The 17,206-nt window shown below is 37.5% G+C and overlaps 1 protein-coding gene across 2 annotated transcripts in view; it reads left to right on the top strand.

Moving 5' to 3' along the window:
* Ttc39b (tetratricopeptide repeat domain 39B) overlaps window positions 1-16,827 on the top strand; it is a 96,569-nt gene extending 79,742 nt beyond the window's left edge. For both annotated transcript variants that reach the window (XM_090330015.1, XM_090330016.1), the window contains 7 exons: window positions 1,769-1,930; window positions 2,633-2,724; window positions 3,301-3,427; window positions 5,923-6,031; window positions 11,055-11,172; window positions 13,563-13,679; window positions 16,445-16,827. In XM_090330015.1, the coding sequence (XP_090186141.1) occupies window positions 1,769-1,930; window positions 2,633-2,724; window positions 3,301-3,427; window positions 5,923-6,031; window positions 11,055-11,172; window positions 13,563-13,679; window positions 16,445-16,535 (816 nt within the window). In that variant the 3' untranslated portion in view covers window positions 16,536-16,827. The remainder of the gene's footprint in view (window positions 1-1,768; window positions 1,931-2,632; window positions 2,725-3,300; window positions 3,428-5,922; window positions 6,032-11,054; window positions 11,173-13,562; window positions 13,680-16,444) is intronic.
* The last annotated feature ends 379 nt before the right edge of the window (window positions 16,828-17,206 follow it).

The following is a 17,206-nucleotide window of genomic DNA, read 5'->3' as shown; positions in this document are numbered from 1 at the left end:
TAAAATGTTAAGCTCCCAGTTGTTTTCATATGAGAGTTAAATAGCCCAAATTCCCATAGCTATTAAGTGTGACTTCGGATAAATTTATAATCCCTGTATTTATTAGGCAAACCCATACAAGCTTACATATATAGATTTATAATAGGCAGCCTCCTGAATAGCTAGGATTACAGGCGTGAGCCACAGGCGCACAGCTTTTCAGCTGGTTTTTTTCATATATTTTTTATTGTAATTAATAGAAGGGTTACATGATATTTGCCAGATAGATGGTGCATTAATTCCCATACATTGATAGCTGTTTTTGAAATACATATTAGTTTGAAAATATTTACACAAGAAATTACTAACAATGCAGAATATCCTAGTCTTACAAACACATTATTGTGAATAATAAAGAAATTGTCATTAAAAAAAGAGAGAGATTGTTAATTAATTCCTGTGGAGCAGTTGAAGAGTAGGAGCCTTTCCTATAATCATATACTCATAATGATTTTCTTCCATACAAATGGGATCAAGATCAAGCACATGTATATTTTTGGGATTTTTTTTTTTTGCTATTTATTTCGATACCTTTTCAGGTAAGTCTAAATTTCCCTTGATCTGTTTTGATGGTCAGATTTTATTTCATGTGATGTACATTCTATACTTACTAAAGTGGTAAGAGTTCTGATATGTATTTGTTACATATGTATACATCTCTGTGTACAGGAATATTGTTACAAATCTGATTCTGATTTTTGAATATTTGGATCAGAAGATACTTTTATTTTAGTAAATCTAGCCAAATTGTCCTTCATAATTGCCTTTCAGCTTCTATAAAGAGATTATGTATTTCCAGTGTTTTAGAACTCTGGAAAATGTCTTTTTAGTATTTGTTGTTTTGTTCTGGTTTTGGGGCACTGCCCTGAGCTTATTTTGCTGAAAGCTGGTACTGTTAACACTTGAGCCACAGTGTCACTTGCCATCTTTAAAATTTTTGCCAGTTACTCAGTTTATTAATTACTTGTATATATGAACATTATGTAAATCATAAACATATATGTGTACATGTATATAATGTATATACACATATGTACATATTTATGAGGGGAAAACCTATTTGTTATTTTACATCTTGTTTATAGTTTTGCCAGTTTTCATATAGATCTTAAAGAACTTTGTAAAGTTTTTATCTAATAACAGAGGTTAATCTTTTATCATAGTGCCCAAACTTCCTACTGCCTAGGACTTTGAAGTGTGTTTTGGTTGTGGAAACTCTATAACTTTACTAGAGTCAGTCTTTTTTTTTAATTGTAATTAATAGAAGGGTTACATGATATTTGCCAGATAAATGGTACATTAATTCCCATACATTGATACCCTTTCACATGTCTTGGTCCCCATTTCCCTCCCCCCCCACCCCTCATCTTGTTTTCCCCCCTTCCCTATCCAATTTCAAATAACCAAATACAAATATATGCGATATATCAGGTAACAAAGTGAGATACTGTAACAATATGAGATAACCAAGGGACAGCAAAAGATAGAGTCAGTCTTTTCTTGAAGGATGTTGGCATTTTATATCTTGGTGCCGAGTTTGCCTCATAACGTTAAATGGAGGGGCAGAACTTAAGTGAATCATTGCATTTAAGGAAAGGACTAACATCATTTCACATGGCTTAGTGATAATGTTGTTCTTTTTGTACAAAGTGTTTTATGTATTTTTCCATTAGGTTATTGTCTCCTTATCTAATATCTGGATGATCAGCTTTATGCAATTGACTTATAGGCACAGGAGATATTTCGAAAATGCATTTCAGTTCAAGAAGAATGGAAGCAGTTTCACCATCTCTGTTACTGGGAGCTAATGTGGACTTCTATATTCCAACAAAATTGGATGCAGGCATATCACTATTCAGATCTACTTTGCAAAGAGAGTAAATGGTCAAAGGTAAAGAGGAGTGCTTTTGTTAACATCCTCTGTTAGAAGTGGTCAGGATAGTTTTTATCTAGGACTCATCATAGTGTGACATTGACATTATCTTAACTTAGAGATCCACAGATTTAGAAGTAAGTACATATTGCTTAGCATTACATGCTTTAAAAGCTACATAGTTTTTTTTCTAAAAAGGAGAATTATAGTTCATCTAAAGATGAATTATACTTACATTTAAAGTATTACATATTTATACTGTCGTCTTGATAATTTTTGTAGACTTTCTAGTGCCTGGATAACCAAGATTTTTGTGATGATTGAAATGAATTCTGGAGGGAAAAACTGGGAGAAAATGAGGGAAGAAAGGACACTGTTCAAAAAGAAATGTACTTACTACCTGATTTATGTAACTATAACCCCTCTGTATATCATCTTTACAATAACAATTTATAAAAATAAATTCTGATATATAGTGAGAGGCTGGGAGCAGATGACAGTCTCATCATGCCTACTTTCTTACCCAGAAATCTAATGTAGTCATGAAAGAGGAAAAAAAATTCCATTTATTGAAAACTGTTATTCAAAACAGACAACTACAAATTTAATTTTCTTTGATTTCTTTATCACCTCTTAATATTCAGAAAATCAATCAGCCATTCCAATTTTCAAGGTAGAAATGTACTGTACCTAAAACAAGCCCCTTTTCTCCTCCTCAAGGCAACATACGTGTTCTTGAAAGCTGCCATTTTGAGTATGCTTCCAGAGGAGGATGTGGTAACAACTAATGAGAACGTGGTAGCTTTATTTAGGTAAGCAAGACACCATTTTTGTAACAAAGCTCCTGGGTACAGAAAGGGGACACAAATGTATCTTCTTCACTTTCCTTTTTATTTAATTTCCCTGCTCATTTGATATGGAACTTTTAAAACAATACGGTTAGCTGAGAGTCAAAATGTCATCCTTTGAGCTTCCTGCATCTGTGCTTATATAAACATTTTGAGAAAGCTTTGTTTTGGTAGTAGAACATCATTATTGGGGCTCTGCTACTGGATTTCCCCCCTATTTTATCTTGCTTTTTTTTTCAGAGATGCAATATCATTTCTCAGCACCTTGATTGATGCATTAATACGATTATGCATAAGAAGTGTCCTCCGTTGATGGGCATAGTGGTGTGCAGATGCCTGTAATCCTAGTGCTAGCGAGCCCGGAGTGAAAAGATTTCAGCCACTGAGTTGCTGATTCAGTTAGGTCTGTGGTAGAAACTGCAGTTTGATTAGGTTTCCAGGTACTACTGGTGCTGTTGATCTGTATCTGTGGTCTGTGGTGTGAAAACCACGAGTGTAAATAACATATGTGCCCACTGACCTTTTATTTGGGATTTTCAGACAGGTGGATGGCTTGAAGCAGAGAATCGCTGGTAAATCTCTCCCTACTGAGAAGTTTGCTGTGCGAAAGGCACGGCGTTACTCCCCCTCCTTGCATGCTCCTGTGAAGCTCACCTTGCCAGCCCTGGTATCTGCTTTTATATTTATTATTTGCACTGTAGAAATCTGTTCTCTACTCAGAATACTAGGGAACATATATAACTTTGGGGGTGAAATTTATAGCTTAGTTAAAGTTTACAAGGTAAACATTTATAAATAAATTAGTAAATTATTATTTATGGGTTTTTGACTAGTTGGTTTGTTCCAGGAATTACCATAAAAGCTACTTTCAAAAGGAACTGTATCATTTAATTTGTGTAATAACTAAGTTTGGCCCATATTACATATAAGGAAGTTTAGGCAGGGAGAGGGGAAGTTGGCTTTACTGGAATTGAATTAAAAAATTGAAACCATATATTTAATGTTACCTTTCTTTTTCTTTTTTTTTTTTTTTTGCCAGTCCTGGGCTTGGGCTCAGGGTCTGAGCACTGTCCTTGGACTTCCTCAGGGCTAGCACTCTACCACTTGAGCCTCAGCACCACTTCCGGCTTTTTGCTATGTATGTGGTACCGAGGAATCGAACCCGAGCCTTCAGGCATGCTAAGCAAGCACTCTACCACTAGGCCAAACTCCCAGCCCTAATGTTACCTTTTCTATTAGCCACTTTAATAAGTACAGAGAAACCTGAAATGAACTTTTTTTTTTTTTTTTTTTGGTGGGTCAAGGGGCTTGAACTCTGGGCCTGGGCCTCAGCTCAAGATTACCATCCTATCTGTGGAGCCACAGCCCCACACTTTGTTTTCTAGTGGTTAATTGGAAATAAGAGTCTCAGGTTTTTTAGTCCCCTAGCTTTGAACCTCAATCCTCAGAGCCACCGCACCCGGCTCTGAAATGAACTTTTAAGAATAGTTGAACACATGCAAAATTTTGACATGCAGTGGAAAATTAGTACAAATTTATTTATGATGTTTCCCCCCCTTTTTTTTTGTCCAGTACTGTGGCTTGAACTCAGGGTAGGACGCTATCCCACAGCTTTTTCACTCAAGACTGGTGCCCTACCATTTGAGTTACAGCTTCACTTCTGGCTTTTTAGTGGTTAACTGGACATTAGAATCCCATGAACTTTTCTGCCCAGACTGGCTTTGAACTGAGATCCTCAGTCCTCAGCCTCTTCCATAGTTAGAATTGCAAGCTTGAGCCATTAGTGCCTGCCTCATTTGTTTTTTTTTTTAAGTGATTTACATTGGGAATGTTTTTCTGTGTTATAGAACTTTCCAGAAATGTTGTTAATCCTTCATAGTTCTTTCTCTGCAGTAATATTTAGTGGCTACATGCCTGTCCTGCTTTAGGAGTTAAGAATCTTAGAAAGGTTTAGTCATTGTCCATTCTTTGTGTCTATGGATGTACAATGAGTAGAGAGTTGGCTTGAATTACTGTAATTTTACTACAAGCACCTGATTTTTTTTTTTTGCCAGTCCTGAGATTGAACTCAGGGTCTGAGCACTGTCCTTGGACTTTCTCAAGGCTAGAGCTCTACCACTTGAACCTCAGCACCACTTCCAGCTTTTTTCTATGTATGTAGTACAGAGGAATTGAACCTGGGTCTTCGTGCATGCTAGGCAAGCACTCTACAACTAGGCCAAACTCCAGGCCCCTACAAGCACTTGTTTTTCATTAATTCTCAGACATGAACTTGTCTTTTTCTGATATAATATTCCATCCATAAAAAATTTAAAGCAACTATTTAAGAATAATTAGTATTGACTCAAGCTCTTTTACTTGGTTAAACAGTAAGAAATTATCTTATATGAAATGTAAGGCAGAGTGTTATGATATTAGTTTTTCATGCCATGAAGTTAACTGACTGCCATTCTGCCTGAATGTCATTTCTACCACTTCCTTGCTATGAAGCTTTTCAAACAACATTCATCATATTTTACAATTCATTTATTTCTAAGAAGATACTAATTAGTCTGCTTATTGTATACTCTTCAAAATACAAACTGCACTATCAGGATCATTAGAAAAATATTTTCAAGCAAAAGCACATTTGCCTTTGGTCCAAAAAAATTTCTCATCTGTTAGCCCATTAAATATAATCTGCCATGAGAAATCATTACTTTACATTTTCTGGAGCTGTCATTCAGCCATATGGCCCTTAAACAAAATGTGTTTTCTGCTTATTGGATTGCATTGCTGGACTGACACATGTTTTTAATGGTATAAGAGAACTTGAGCCCAGTATTCCAATGTTCATTTTTAGTGATATGCTTGGAAACATTTTTATGTAAACAACTGGCAGACATTTTAAAATATTTCCCTTTACTTAAGAGTAACAACAAAATTTATATTAAACAGAATTGTTCATAGTGTCAATTTAAATCATTGTTATTACTTCTATGATATAAAAGGAAAAAGTCATGTTCAGAATAAGAGAATTGTATCACTAATTGTACTACATGAAGTAAGCTAAGGAAAATGATCTCTAAGTATTATCTTGAGCAACCAAAACAAAACACACGGATGTGCTTTGGTGGCGATGAAAGATGAATATCTGAATATCATTTCATTCTTCTTCATCAGGAAATGATGTACGTCTGGAATGGTTTCCCAATAGTGAGCAAAAGAAAAGACCTTTCTGAAAATCTCTTGATAACTATTGAAAAGGCTGAGGTAGCTTTACAAAATGAAAGTAAGTATGAAAAAAATGTGTAGTAATCTTTGTGTCTCCAGTTTCAATAGCCTGTTCTTTCCCATTTCCTCCTATGCACATATGTCCATATCACTTTGAGTGCATCTGGAGGGCAAAAGAGTTTGAGTTGTGGGTGTTGGAGTAGCTGCAATAAACTGAAGGAAAGGACATGTGCTATAACATGGATGAATTGGAAACCCTGGACTAAGAGATAGAAGCCAGTCAGTCACAAAGACTGACATGTTTGTGACATATCTAGCAGCAGCCAGTGTTTAAAGACAGAAAAGAGATTAGTAGTTGTTTAGGGATGAATGAACTGTAGGGATGTGGTCACTAAAGGGCATAATATTTTATTGGGAGGGGATAAAAACATTCTAAAATTGATGGTGATAAAATGGCTGTTTAACTCCATAAACATAAAATGATTGAATTGTATACTTTAAATAAATGAATTAGTTTGTGAGTTTCTAAAACATAAATAGAGTTGGGGTTTGGCCTCTCAGTGGTTAACTGGAGATAAGAATCTCATAGACTTTTCGTGCCCAAGATGCCTTCAGACCAGGATCCTTAGATCTTAGCCTGAGTAGGATCACAAGTCGATGATACTTTATTATTTTATTTTTTGCCAGTCCTGGGGCTAGAACTCAGCCTGGGCACTGTTCTTGTGCTTTCTCAAGGCTAGGACTCTACCACTTGAGCCATAGCACTGTTTCCAGTTTCTTCCTGTGTATGTGGTACCGAGGAATTGAACCCAGAGCTTCATGTATGCTAGGCAAGCACTCTTAACACTCTGCTATGCTCCTGGCCCCTGTTTCTGATTCTCGTTTTTTTAAATAGAAACTTTGGATAGGAGGAATATCAACCCAAACCAGGGCTTCACTTTTTTATTTATTTTTGGCCAGTCATGGGCCTTGAACTCCAGGCCTGAGCACAGTCCTTGGACTTTCTCAAGGCTAGAGCCCCACCACTTGAGCCACAGCACCATTTCCAGCTTTTTTCTGTATATGTAGTACCGAGGAATCAAACCTGGGTCTTCGTGCATGCTAAGCTAGCATTCTTACCACTAGGCCAAACTCCCAGCCCCTCTGTCTTTTAAGTAGACACTTTGAATTTGATCAGCAGTGTCATCAACCATCCCATTTCCTTTGCCTGATGAGAGACAATCTCCCCTTCTTCCTATGACTTCTCTAGATACTTCTTTCCTATGAAATGCTATCATACAGCATTTGTTCTTTGTTTAACATTCTATTTATTTTTTAATAATACACATTAATTGTATGGGGAGGGTGGGGGTAATGTCATTGTGACATTTCCACACATCCATACAATACATCCCAATCAACCAGTCAACCCTAACTCATCCTCAATTCTTGAAACAATTTCAACGAGTTCTATTTTGATACTTGGAAACAAACTACTTTAACTATATTCATCCCCTGTATATGTCCTTTTGAGATTGGTTATTTCACTGAGTATATTTTCCAGGTTTGTTGGTATTATATGTCAAACTTTCCTTCTTTTATAAGGAAATATGATATTCCTACTGTGTGTACATACCACATTTTGCTTCACTTGTTGATGGACATTTGGGCTGTTTCACCCTCTTCCTATTAGGAATATAGCTGTTAAGAATGTGGATGTACAAGTCTGTCTTCAAAAGCCAGCTTAATTTTCTTCAGATATATTTAGCTAGAAGTAAAATTGCATGATCAATTATCATTTCTATTTTAGTTTGCTTTAAGGAATGGTTTGTCATCATCTGGTTCAGAATATCATAGGCACAGTAATTTATAAAGAAATTTGTTTCCTACTTCTGCCAACGAAGAAGAAACACTGAGAAATTTGTTTTTCACAGAACTGGAAGCTTGGAAGTTCAATATCAACCTTCTCCTGTCTGGTGGATCTTAACATAGAAAGAAAAAAAATTTAGTTAAATGATAACAGTTGGGCTAATAGTTTAAATGATAACAGTAAAATATTTTCCCCCCCAGAAAAGTATGCCAGCTTCCTTTGTTTTTCTACAATGCTTGGGGTTTGGGTTCAGTAGAATACACCACAAAGGGAGCCTTTGCAATTCATGAAGTCTTGAATTCAAAAAAATGGTCACTGTTTTTCCTTGTTTGAGCAATATTCAAACAGAATTGCTTCAAATTAATATTTACCTCCATTGATTGGAGAAAAAAATGGTAAAGGAGTAATATTATGTATCATATTATGCTTGGGAAACACATTAGTGGCTTAGAAAATCTGTTTCTTTCTTTCTTTTTTTTTCTAATGATATCCTGAGGTACACTGAAGTATTTAAGCTACATCCAAAGTGTTTAAACTTAAATACTTAGGGTAAGGGAGAACCTGAGACAGACGGTAGGATATGCGTAAGCACAGTCTTATTTTGACCCTTTGGGGTCAAAAAATTGATTTATTTTCTGAAGACCATCATTGCCAAATGCTGCTTATGCAGATTATGAATATTTCTTCTGAGACTCTTGCTTTATGCACAAAGAAAGTCTTTCTTCTTCCTGTGCCTAAACTTTTGGTAGGACCTTTTGTTAGTAAAGCTCCTAACCACCCTTCAGGATGGAGAAAAACCAATAGGTAGAAGGAGCGAAGTTGTAAATGTGAGGTTGCATCAGTTTCCATCCCATCTCTGAGTTTCATTACTGAAATTAGGATGTGTTCTTGTAGATAGTTTTGGCATATGTGATTGCAGAAAAGAGGGAAGAGGATATGATTGATCTCTTCTGGCATGTTCTAGCTTAGTTTTTAATTCCAAGGATACCAAGTCTAGAGCTTCGAAAAACACAAGCTTGGAGTCGTTTGATGTTAATTCCATTAGTCTTTTCTTTGAAATCTTAACTAAATTCATTATGCAGCCAGAATTTGGATTTGGTACAGCAGATCTACTTTGTTCATTCTTTTTTTTTTTGGCCAGTCCCGGGGCTTGATCTCGGGCCTGGGTTCTGTCCTTGGGCTTTCTGTAGGCTAGTACTCTACCACTTGAGCCACAGCACCACTTCTGGCTTTTTCTGTGTATGTGGTACTGGGAAATTTAACCCAGCATTCGTGCATGCTAGGCAAGCACTCTACCTCTAGGCTATGCTCCCAGCCCCTACTTTGTCTATTTTGTATTACTGCTTGGATGGCGTTTTTACATTTTCTATTGTTATTTTTCTCTTAGGGAATCAAAGATGTTCAACCCAGATATTTTTGTAGTTTTGCTTTTAAATCTCCCCAGCTCCTCAGCCTCTCCTCAGAGAGGTCTTAACTGATTATATGCAGTAGATTTTTTGTGATGGAAATGTGCCTAAGTGTAATTACCATGTAGTTTCTTCTAATGTAAAATGGAAATTGTATGTTGATACCTTTATCCATGTGCTCATTCATAAGATTGAGAATAGTGACAGAACACTCATGATAATTATCTGACAGACAGTGCTCTATGCTTTTGTGCTCTAAGGAAAAATGGTTTTGCTTCAAAGGTTTTTCAAGGGATTTGGTCTTTCTGAATCCATTTGTCATAGCTTTAAGGCAAGATTGACATGAAGGTTGCTTGTGTTTTTGTTGCTATTTTACAGAATGTTATATCTGTTCCTCATTAAAAAAAATCACCATTGACTGGGCAATAAGATATTGTCATAACACAAGCTGTAAAAAAATCAAAACTGCTATATAAAACTCAAGAGAATGCACAAAATGATCTATCCAATTTGGGCCCTAGGACTTTAACTTCAGGCTTTGAAAGATACTACTTCTTGACTATTAAACAAACATCTATGATTTCACGCATGGATTGCATGTAGAAAAAAATGTTTCCACCTAAGTAATAGGAAACACAATGTGGTGTTGTGTTGGTATCTGTGCCCTATCAGCACTTGAAAGTTAAAAAGTGATTCCCCTCACATGCAAATAGTTTCCCAGTTGAAACACTCCACGTATCACTAGTTGTATTGAAAACATTAGAATTTCAACATGAGGGACTCGGGGCCTGAACAGTTCTCTTTATGTTCCTGCCACTCTCTCCCTCCCTCCCCCAACTCCACCTGGCCTGAAATGTGTAAATTAGCAGTCTGTCTTGGTATGAATTGTTAGTTGCCTATAACTTGCATTTAAAAAATACAGGAACTAAAAAATAATAAAAAAATCAACAAAAAGCCTTCAGAACTGGTAAGTGTGGAGAGGCTACCTCTGTCAGATACATGTCACACATATTATGGTTTGAACTGTACAATATGACTTCAGGTAGAGAAGACAAAGGGGGGAAAAAGTGTTGAAAGAAAATCCTTGTCACTATCCTTAAGCATTTAGAAGTTTGTAGGGATTTTTTAAAGATACTTTTCATGTATTTCAGAACCATTTTGTCTAATTTTACAGCATAATTTCCCCCCAAAAGAACATAACCTGGGAGAATTGATAAGTTGTAAACATAATGATCTGGAGAGGGTGTTCTACTTCCTGAATTTTTAATGGGTGTAAAGCCATCTGCTTCTCCATATGGAAGTGTTACCCTCCCTGCATTGAAGCCAACATAGTTAGAAGCCAAAACAACAGGAGGCAGCAGCCTTCTTGTTCCTCCTGGCTTTACCTTCTACAGAATTAATAAAGCTCTTACTTTATTTAGAGTTCATATTTCCTGTTGTGTCTAAGGTCACAAAACTCAGTGTGAGACCACCTGAAAAAAAAAATTGTGAGTAGGTAAGTGAACCCAGTTTAATTAAAAGGTTTGCCACTAAGAGTAAATTCCACATTCTTTTGATGGGAAATATTGTCATTGTGTTTCATGTAGTGAGGCATACCAAACAGTAAAAACATTTTCCTTATTTAAATGGTCCCTCTGCAAGCTGATTGATGTAAGTCCTTCTTAATTAGGATGTTTATAAAGTACCCTCAGGCTGGGTAGAATGTTTTTCTAGAGATAGGAGGTCCTGAGTTCTATCCCCAGAACCATCACAACAATGCAGATAAACAAAAGGTTTTCTTCTTCTTTTGCTGTCTCCTTTTGTGTATGTTTCTTGTTTGTTTCAAGACTGCAATGATTATTCTGTGGATGACGAGTGCTTAGTAAAGTTGCTTAAAGGATGCTGCCTCAAGAATCTGCAGCGGCCATTGCAGGCTGAGCTGTGTTTCAACCATGTGCTGGAAAGGTAAGAACAAACCCAGCTTCAGCCCAGGTAGTGCTTTTGGGGTGCTGTGATCTTAGGCTGCTAAACTTTTACTTGGTGTTCCCAAGGGGAAACATCCACTAGTGTTTTCTTTGTTCCTCCTGAATGAAGCTGCAGTCCAAATAGACCACGGGCTTTATGCATTTCTACTTGGTGTTTAAAACTGACCTGTAAAAATGAGATTTATGGTCTGGGAAACCAGTGTCTATCCAGCTTCTGGCCATCTCCTATCAAGCCTCTAATGCTCTTAATTCATGTGTTTGGGGGTTTGACCATTCACCTGCTCCATAGATGTTTTAACACCCACTTATGTGCATATACTGTACTAGATCCTAGAGACGGAGAGAAATAGACAAATCATTGCAATCACTTGACAGGGAAGAAAGACAAATACCAGGCTTTCTTCCTCCTCCTCTCCTCCTCCCTTCCCCTCCTCCCCTCTTCTTCCTCCTGGTCCTCCTCCTGCTCCTTCTCCTTCTCTTCCTCCTGCTGCTGCTGCTGCTGCTGTTCCTCCTCCTCCTTCTCCTCCTCCTTCTCCTCCTCCTCCTTTTTCTTTTCTTTTTCCTGGAAGGGGACATTTTTTTTTTAATTGAAAGTAAGTCTTTTTTTCTTTTTTTTCCTTTTTTTATTGTAATTAGTAAAAGGGTTACATGATATTTCCCAGATAGAAGGTGCATTAATTCACATACATTGATACCCTTTCACATGTCTTGGTACCCATAAGGGACATTTTTTTTAGGTGTGTAATACTTGTTTTCAAAAGCAATGACAAGGGCTGGGAGTTTGACCTAGTGGTAGAGTGCTTGCCTACCATGCACAAAGACCCGGGTTCAATTCCTCAATACCACATACATTGAAGAAAAAGCTGTGGCCTAAGTGGTGGAGTACACACTTTGAAGAAAGCCCAAGGACAGTGCTCAGGCCCTGAGTTCAAGCCCCAGGACTGGAAAAAAGAAAGAAAGAAAAAGTAGTGATGATAACACCCTAGTCTTTTACTAATGACAGAACTGAACCACGACCGGGATTCCTGCCACTCTTTCCTTAGTGCAAACACAAATGTCAATATCTGCAGAGAGACCTTACTGAGTGAAGCAGGGTGAATTATGGCTGGAACAGGGGAACTGTTCTCTCTGAAGAGTGTACCCACTCCTCAGCTCTTAATTGGTTATTGCTCTGCAAAATGTGGGTCAATACCTTTATTCCTGAAAAGCCTAGAAGGTGGATTTTATAGACAATCTTCCTCCCCCTTCCTTCCTTCCTTCCTTCCTTCCTTCCTTCCTTCCTTCCTTCCTTCCTTCCTTCCTTCCTTCCTCCCTCCCTCCCTCCCTCCCTCCCTCCCTCCCTTCCTCCCTCTTCCTTCCTTCCTTTCTTTCTTCCTTCTTTCCTTCCTTCCCTTCCCTTCCCTTCCCTTCCCTTCCCTTCCCTCCCCTCCCCTCCCCTCCTTCCTTCCTTCCTTTCTTCCTTCCTTCCTTCTTTCTTTCCTTCTTTCTTTCTTTCTTTCTTTCTTTCTTTCTTTCTTTCTTTCTTTCTTTCTTTCTTTCTTCTCTTTCTCTCTCTCCTTTCTTTTCCTTCCTTCCTTCCTTCCTTCCTTCCTTCCTTCCTTCCTTCCTTCCGTCCGTCCTTCCTTCCGTCCTTCCTTCCGTCCTTGCTTGCTTGCTTTCCTTTCCCTTTCCCTTTCCCTTTCCCTTTCCCTTTCCCTTTCCCTTTCCTTTTGCTTTCCTTCTTTTTCCTGGGGCTTGAACTAAGGGTCTGGACTTTGTCCCTGAGCCTCTCTGTGCCATAGCTTCACTTTTAGCTTTTTGCTAGTTCAGTAGAGCTAGTCTAATGGTCGTTCCTGCCCAGAGTTTGATCCTCAGATTTCAGCCTTTGAGTGGCTAGGTTATAGGCATGAGCCAGTAATGCTTGGCTTCTGCATGCTTTTATCCCATTTATTGAATCTCATAATGAATTGTTTACTTCTTGTTTTATAATTTTATATTATTTAGTCACTTTTACCATAGGCAGAGTTTTCAGATTCAGGCTTTATTTTTTGGCATCTAAGAGTTTTTCTTACCATCTTGTGAGCTAAGCTCTGCCATGCATCTGAACAGGTATTATTCTTATTTTTGCAGAGTCTCATTCTTTTTCAGAGCATCTAGGGTTTATCTTTAACAGTCTTCATGCTTTCATCTACCTAGAAGATAGTAAACATTGGTGCTAGGTTTACCACTAAGGAATAAGAGATGAATGTATTGAAAGTATACTGCTTATATCATTTATTAAGTTCTATAGCTATACTATAACATGCATACATATGGAATATGGAGTAAGTGTTGAAAAAATGATGTTTCCTGTTTTGTTAAGGCTTACTTGATTTTCATTTGCCCTTTCAGTGAAAAGCTACTGAAGTATGACCACTACCTAGTGCCATTTACTTTATTTGAGCTTGCATTTTTGTATAAAAGCCAAGGGGAAATTGACAAGGCCATAAAAGTCCTAGAAACTGCAAGGTAAGTGGTAAAGGCAGATTTCCCTGGATTGTAACAACAACAGTAATGCACACTTAAAATTATAAATATTACCTCTGCATGTATACTATATATATGACTTGTCTATATTATGGCTTTTGATCTTAACCATGCCATTTCCAACTCTCTAAAACCCTGTGGTTGCTTACAGATGTGATCATGAATTATCTGACTTATTACATTCAGTATCAGGAGTCAACAGAACTTTTTCTTTAAATAGCCTAATAATATTCTGCCCAAAATAAATATTGGTGATAGAGAATAAGGTCTCCATTGCAGCTACTGATTTATAGCAAAAGTAGCCATACAAATAATATGTAGATGAATGGGTGTGTTCAGAGTTGGTTTTTGAGTCACAGTTTGCTGATTAGAGCATAAGGTCATATAAGTCAGTTCCATTATTTCCTTTAAGAGCCACTGCAGTTAGCTACAGTTTTTTGTCTGTAAAGTTGGCAAAATTGGCTTTGTAAAACTAGGAAAGTTGATGGCTAGTGTTTAGGAAAATTTTCAGTTTTATCTTTTGGTTTGCCTTAGTGTAAGGTTAACTTTCATTTGTAACCAACACATTTTAGTAACCTTCATCAAAACAATAGGGAGCTCTTACACCTGTGTAAAGTGGAAGCTATCAAAGTAAATGCTACTTCAAAGAAAGGGGCTCCATGGGCTGGGAGTTTGGTCTAGTGGTAGAGTGCTTGCCTAGCGTGCACAAAGACCTGGATTTGATTCTTTGATACCATAAATATATTTACTGGAAGTGGTGCTGTGGCTCAAGTGGTAGAGCTCTAACCTTGAGACAGCCCAAGTACAGTGCTCAGGCCCTGAGCACAAGACAGGGACTGGCAAGGTAAATAAACAAACAAAGAGAAAAGGAAAGGGACTCCATGCCTTTTATCAGTCAAGATGGAAGGAAAGCAGGAAACCAATGCCAAAATGACTTAGTTTTGCTGATTTTTAGATAATTCTGGCAAGGGCAACAACCTGAAATATCTAAGAGGCTTTCTGATTTGTCTGCCTGGGCTAGCTCGAAATGAAGATTCTCAGGATGTCAGCCTCCTGAATTTTTTTTAGGATTATAGGCATAAACCACCAATGCACAGCCCTAAGTCAGTATTTTACATAATACCCATCTGCCCATGACTTTTTAGAGTATAATGTTATTATTAGGGTGTTGTATAGAGGAGATACACAAGTCCAGTAATGCGTACATTCTCCCCCCCCCGCCATGATTTTTGTAGTGTGGGGATTTTTGTAGTGGGAGATTTGTGACAAGTAGCTTTACAAAACTGAGTCTATTGCTTTACTCTGGAGTTCTATCCTCAGGCTTCTAGAGCTTCTTCTGGCTTTGACTTAATTATTTTATAACTATTGGCTAAATCATTGATATTTGCAGAATATCAATAATTTTGGTGCAACTGAGAAATCCTGCTATTTAAAAATATTTTTATTATCTTTATGTAGTTGTATAAAGGAGTTGCTGTTCAACAGAGCAGTTTATAAATACAGTGTGTCTTGATCAGTGTTACCCCTTTCAACATTCTCATACATCCCTCCCAATCTACCCCTTCCCTAGCTTTTCTGAAATTAATCCTGCTGTAATTTATTTATTTAATTTTGGTCGGTCATGGGACTTGACCTCTTGAGCTCTTCAGTTCAAAGCTAGCACTTTACCACTTGAGCCACAGCACTATTTCTTGTTTTCTGGTGGTTAATTGGAAATACGAGTCTCAGGGACTTTAGGTTCTGGGCTGGCTTTGAACCAGTCACTATCCTCAGATCTCAGCCTCCTGAGTAGCTAGGATTACAGGTATGACCCATCAGCACTTGGCTAATCCTGCCATTTTTTGTCGCATTTATTTCATGAGGGTTGAGGATAATTTTCTTCCTTGGGATGACTGATTGGGTCTAATGAATCTTTTTTTAAACAATTTCCATTTTTAAAAAGGAAATCATGGCCAGGAGTTTGGCCTAGTAATAGAGTTCCTGCCTAGCATACATGAAGGCCTGGGTTCAATTCCTTGGTACCACATACATTGAAAAGCCAGACGTGGTGCTGTGACTCAAACGATAGAGCTCTAGCCTTGAGGAAAGCCCAAGGACAGTGGTCAGGCCATGAGTTCAGTCCCCAGGACTGGCAAAAAAAAAAAAAAAAAAAAAAAAAAGATTAGACTATTTAGGAATAGTTTACCTAAGTTGTTATGTGCTCCTCCTAAGTTGTTATAGCCTTCTTGCTGTGGTGAATGGTTCCATAATGAAGTAGAATGTTAGTTCTTAAAGTCTCATCATACTGTATGATCATACTTGCTGTCCTTCCCTCATTGTTATTAAAATTCACTCTTATTCATAGTGGTGGCTCACGCCTGTTATCCTAGGTATTCAGGAGGCTTAAATCTGAGGATTTCGGGTCAAAGCCAGCCCAGGAACTGAAGAACATGAGACTTTTTTTTTGTTTTCTTCCCCCACTCCTGTTGTTTGGGCTTAGGGCCTGAGCAATGTCCTTGCGCTTTGGCAAGGCTAGTGCTCTACCACTTGAGCCACAGCACCACTTCTGGCTTTCTCTGTGTATGTGGTACCTGGGAATTGAACCCAGGGTTTTATGCATGCTAGCCAGTCACTCTACCACTAGGCCATGCTCCTAGCCCTATTCATAGTAAAGTTTGAAGTGAATGCAGAGGTTAGAGAATCAGGATGGTTGGTGGTGCTGTGGTATGCAAAAACAATTTTTGACTGTTTATTTTTATTGTCTTCAGAAATAATTACAAAGATTATTCCTTGGAGTCCAGACTACATTTCCGAATTCAAGCAGCTCTTCACCTCTGGAAAAAAACATCCTCAGATTGATCAGAACATGAAGGATGGAATTTTTCTTGATTAGCATCGGCATCTGCTATAGATTAAACCTTGTATTAAAATGGAAAAGTGATCTTGTGAATAGCAGACAGCAGAACAGTTTGTCAATATTTTCTATCATCTGAGTGCTTTACTGTTGGTTTACATAATTTCTGCCACCCTTGACCCCCACTGTGGAATGACATTCAATACTGTCTAGAAAATTCTCATACTTTGCTTCTCAGGGGGTGGAAAAGTCTTTTAAAAGACTCACAGGTACAATAAAGTCTAATTAGATTATTTATTTTTTAATGTGGAAATTAATATTATTTAAGTAGCAGATGGTTTTACAAATTGAGCCATTTTTATGTTGGTCATGTATCTTGGGAGATATCTTGTTGTCTAGTATTTTTAAATCCTCAAAGGGGAAGTAACGCATTCAAAATAATTTAATAGATTTCTCATGAGTCTGAAAAAGACAAGAAGAGGTCTTGAGCTAGGCTAAGGTAGATTGAAATTGATAGGTTGAATAGAACTTTATCTGTAAAAGATGATACAAATCTAGGTTATTGGATTTTTATGCCTTATGTTTGTTAATGTTGTTGGTATTTTACGAGTATCCTGGTTTTGAATGTACTTAAATCTATTTTAACAACACTCAACAATATTATACATAGTCTCTG

This window comes from Megascapheus bottae, chromosome 3 (assembly GCF_031878675.1).
Source record: "Megascapheus bottae isolate mThoBot1 chromosome 3, mThoBot2.hap1, whole genome shotgun sequence".
Classification (NCBI taxonomy): Eukaryota; Metazoa; Chordata; class Mammalia; order Rodentia; family Geomyidae; genus Megascapheus; species Megascapheus bottae.
Note: the sequence above shows the minus strand (reverse complement) of the source record. Positions and strands in the feature narration are given on the sequence as shown.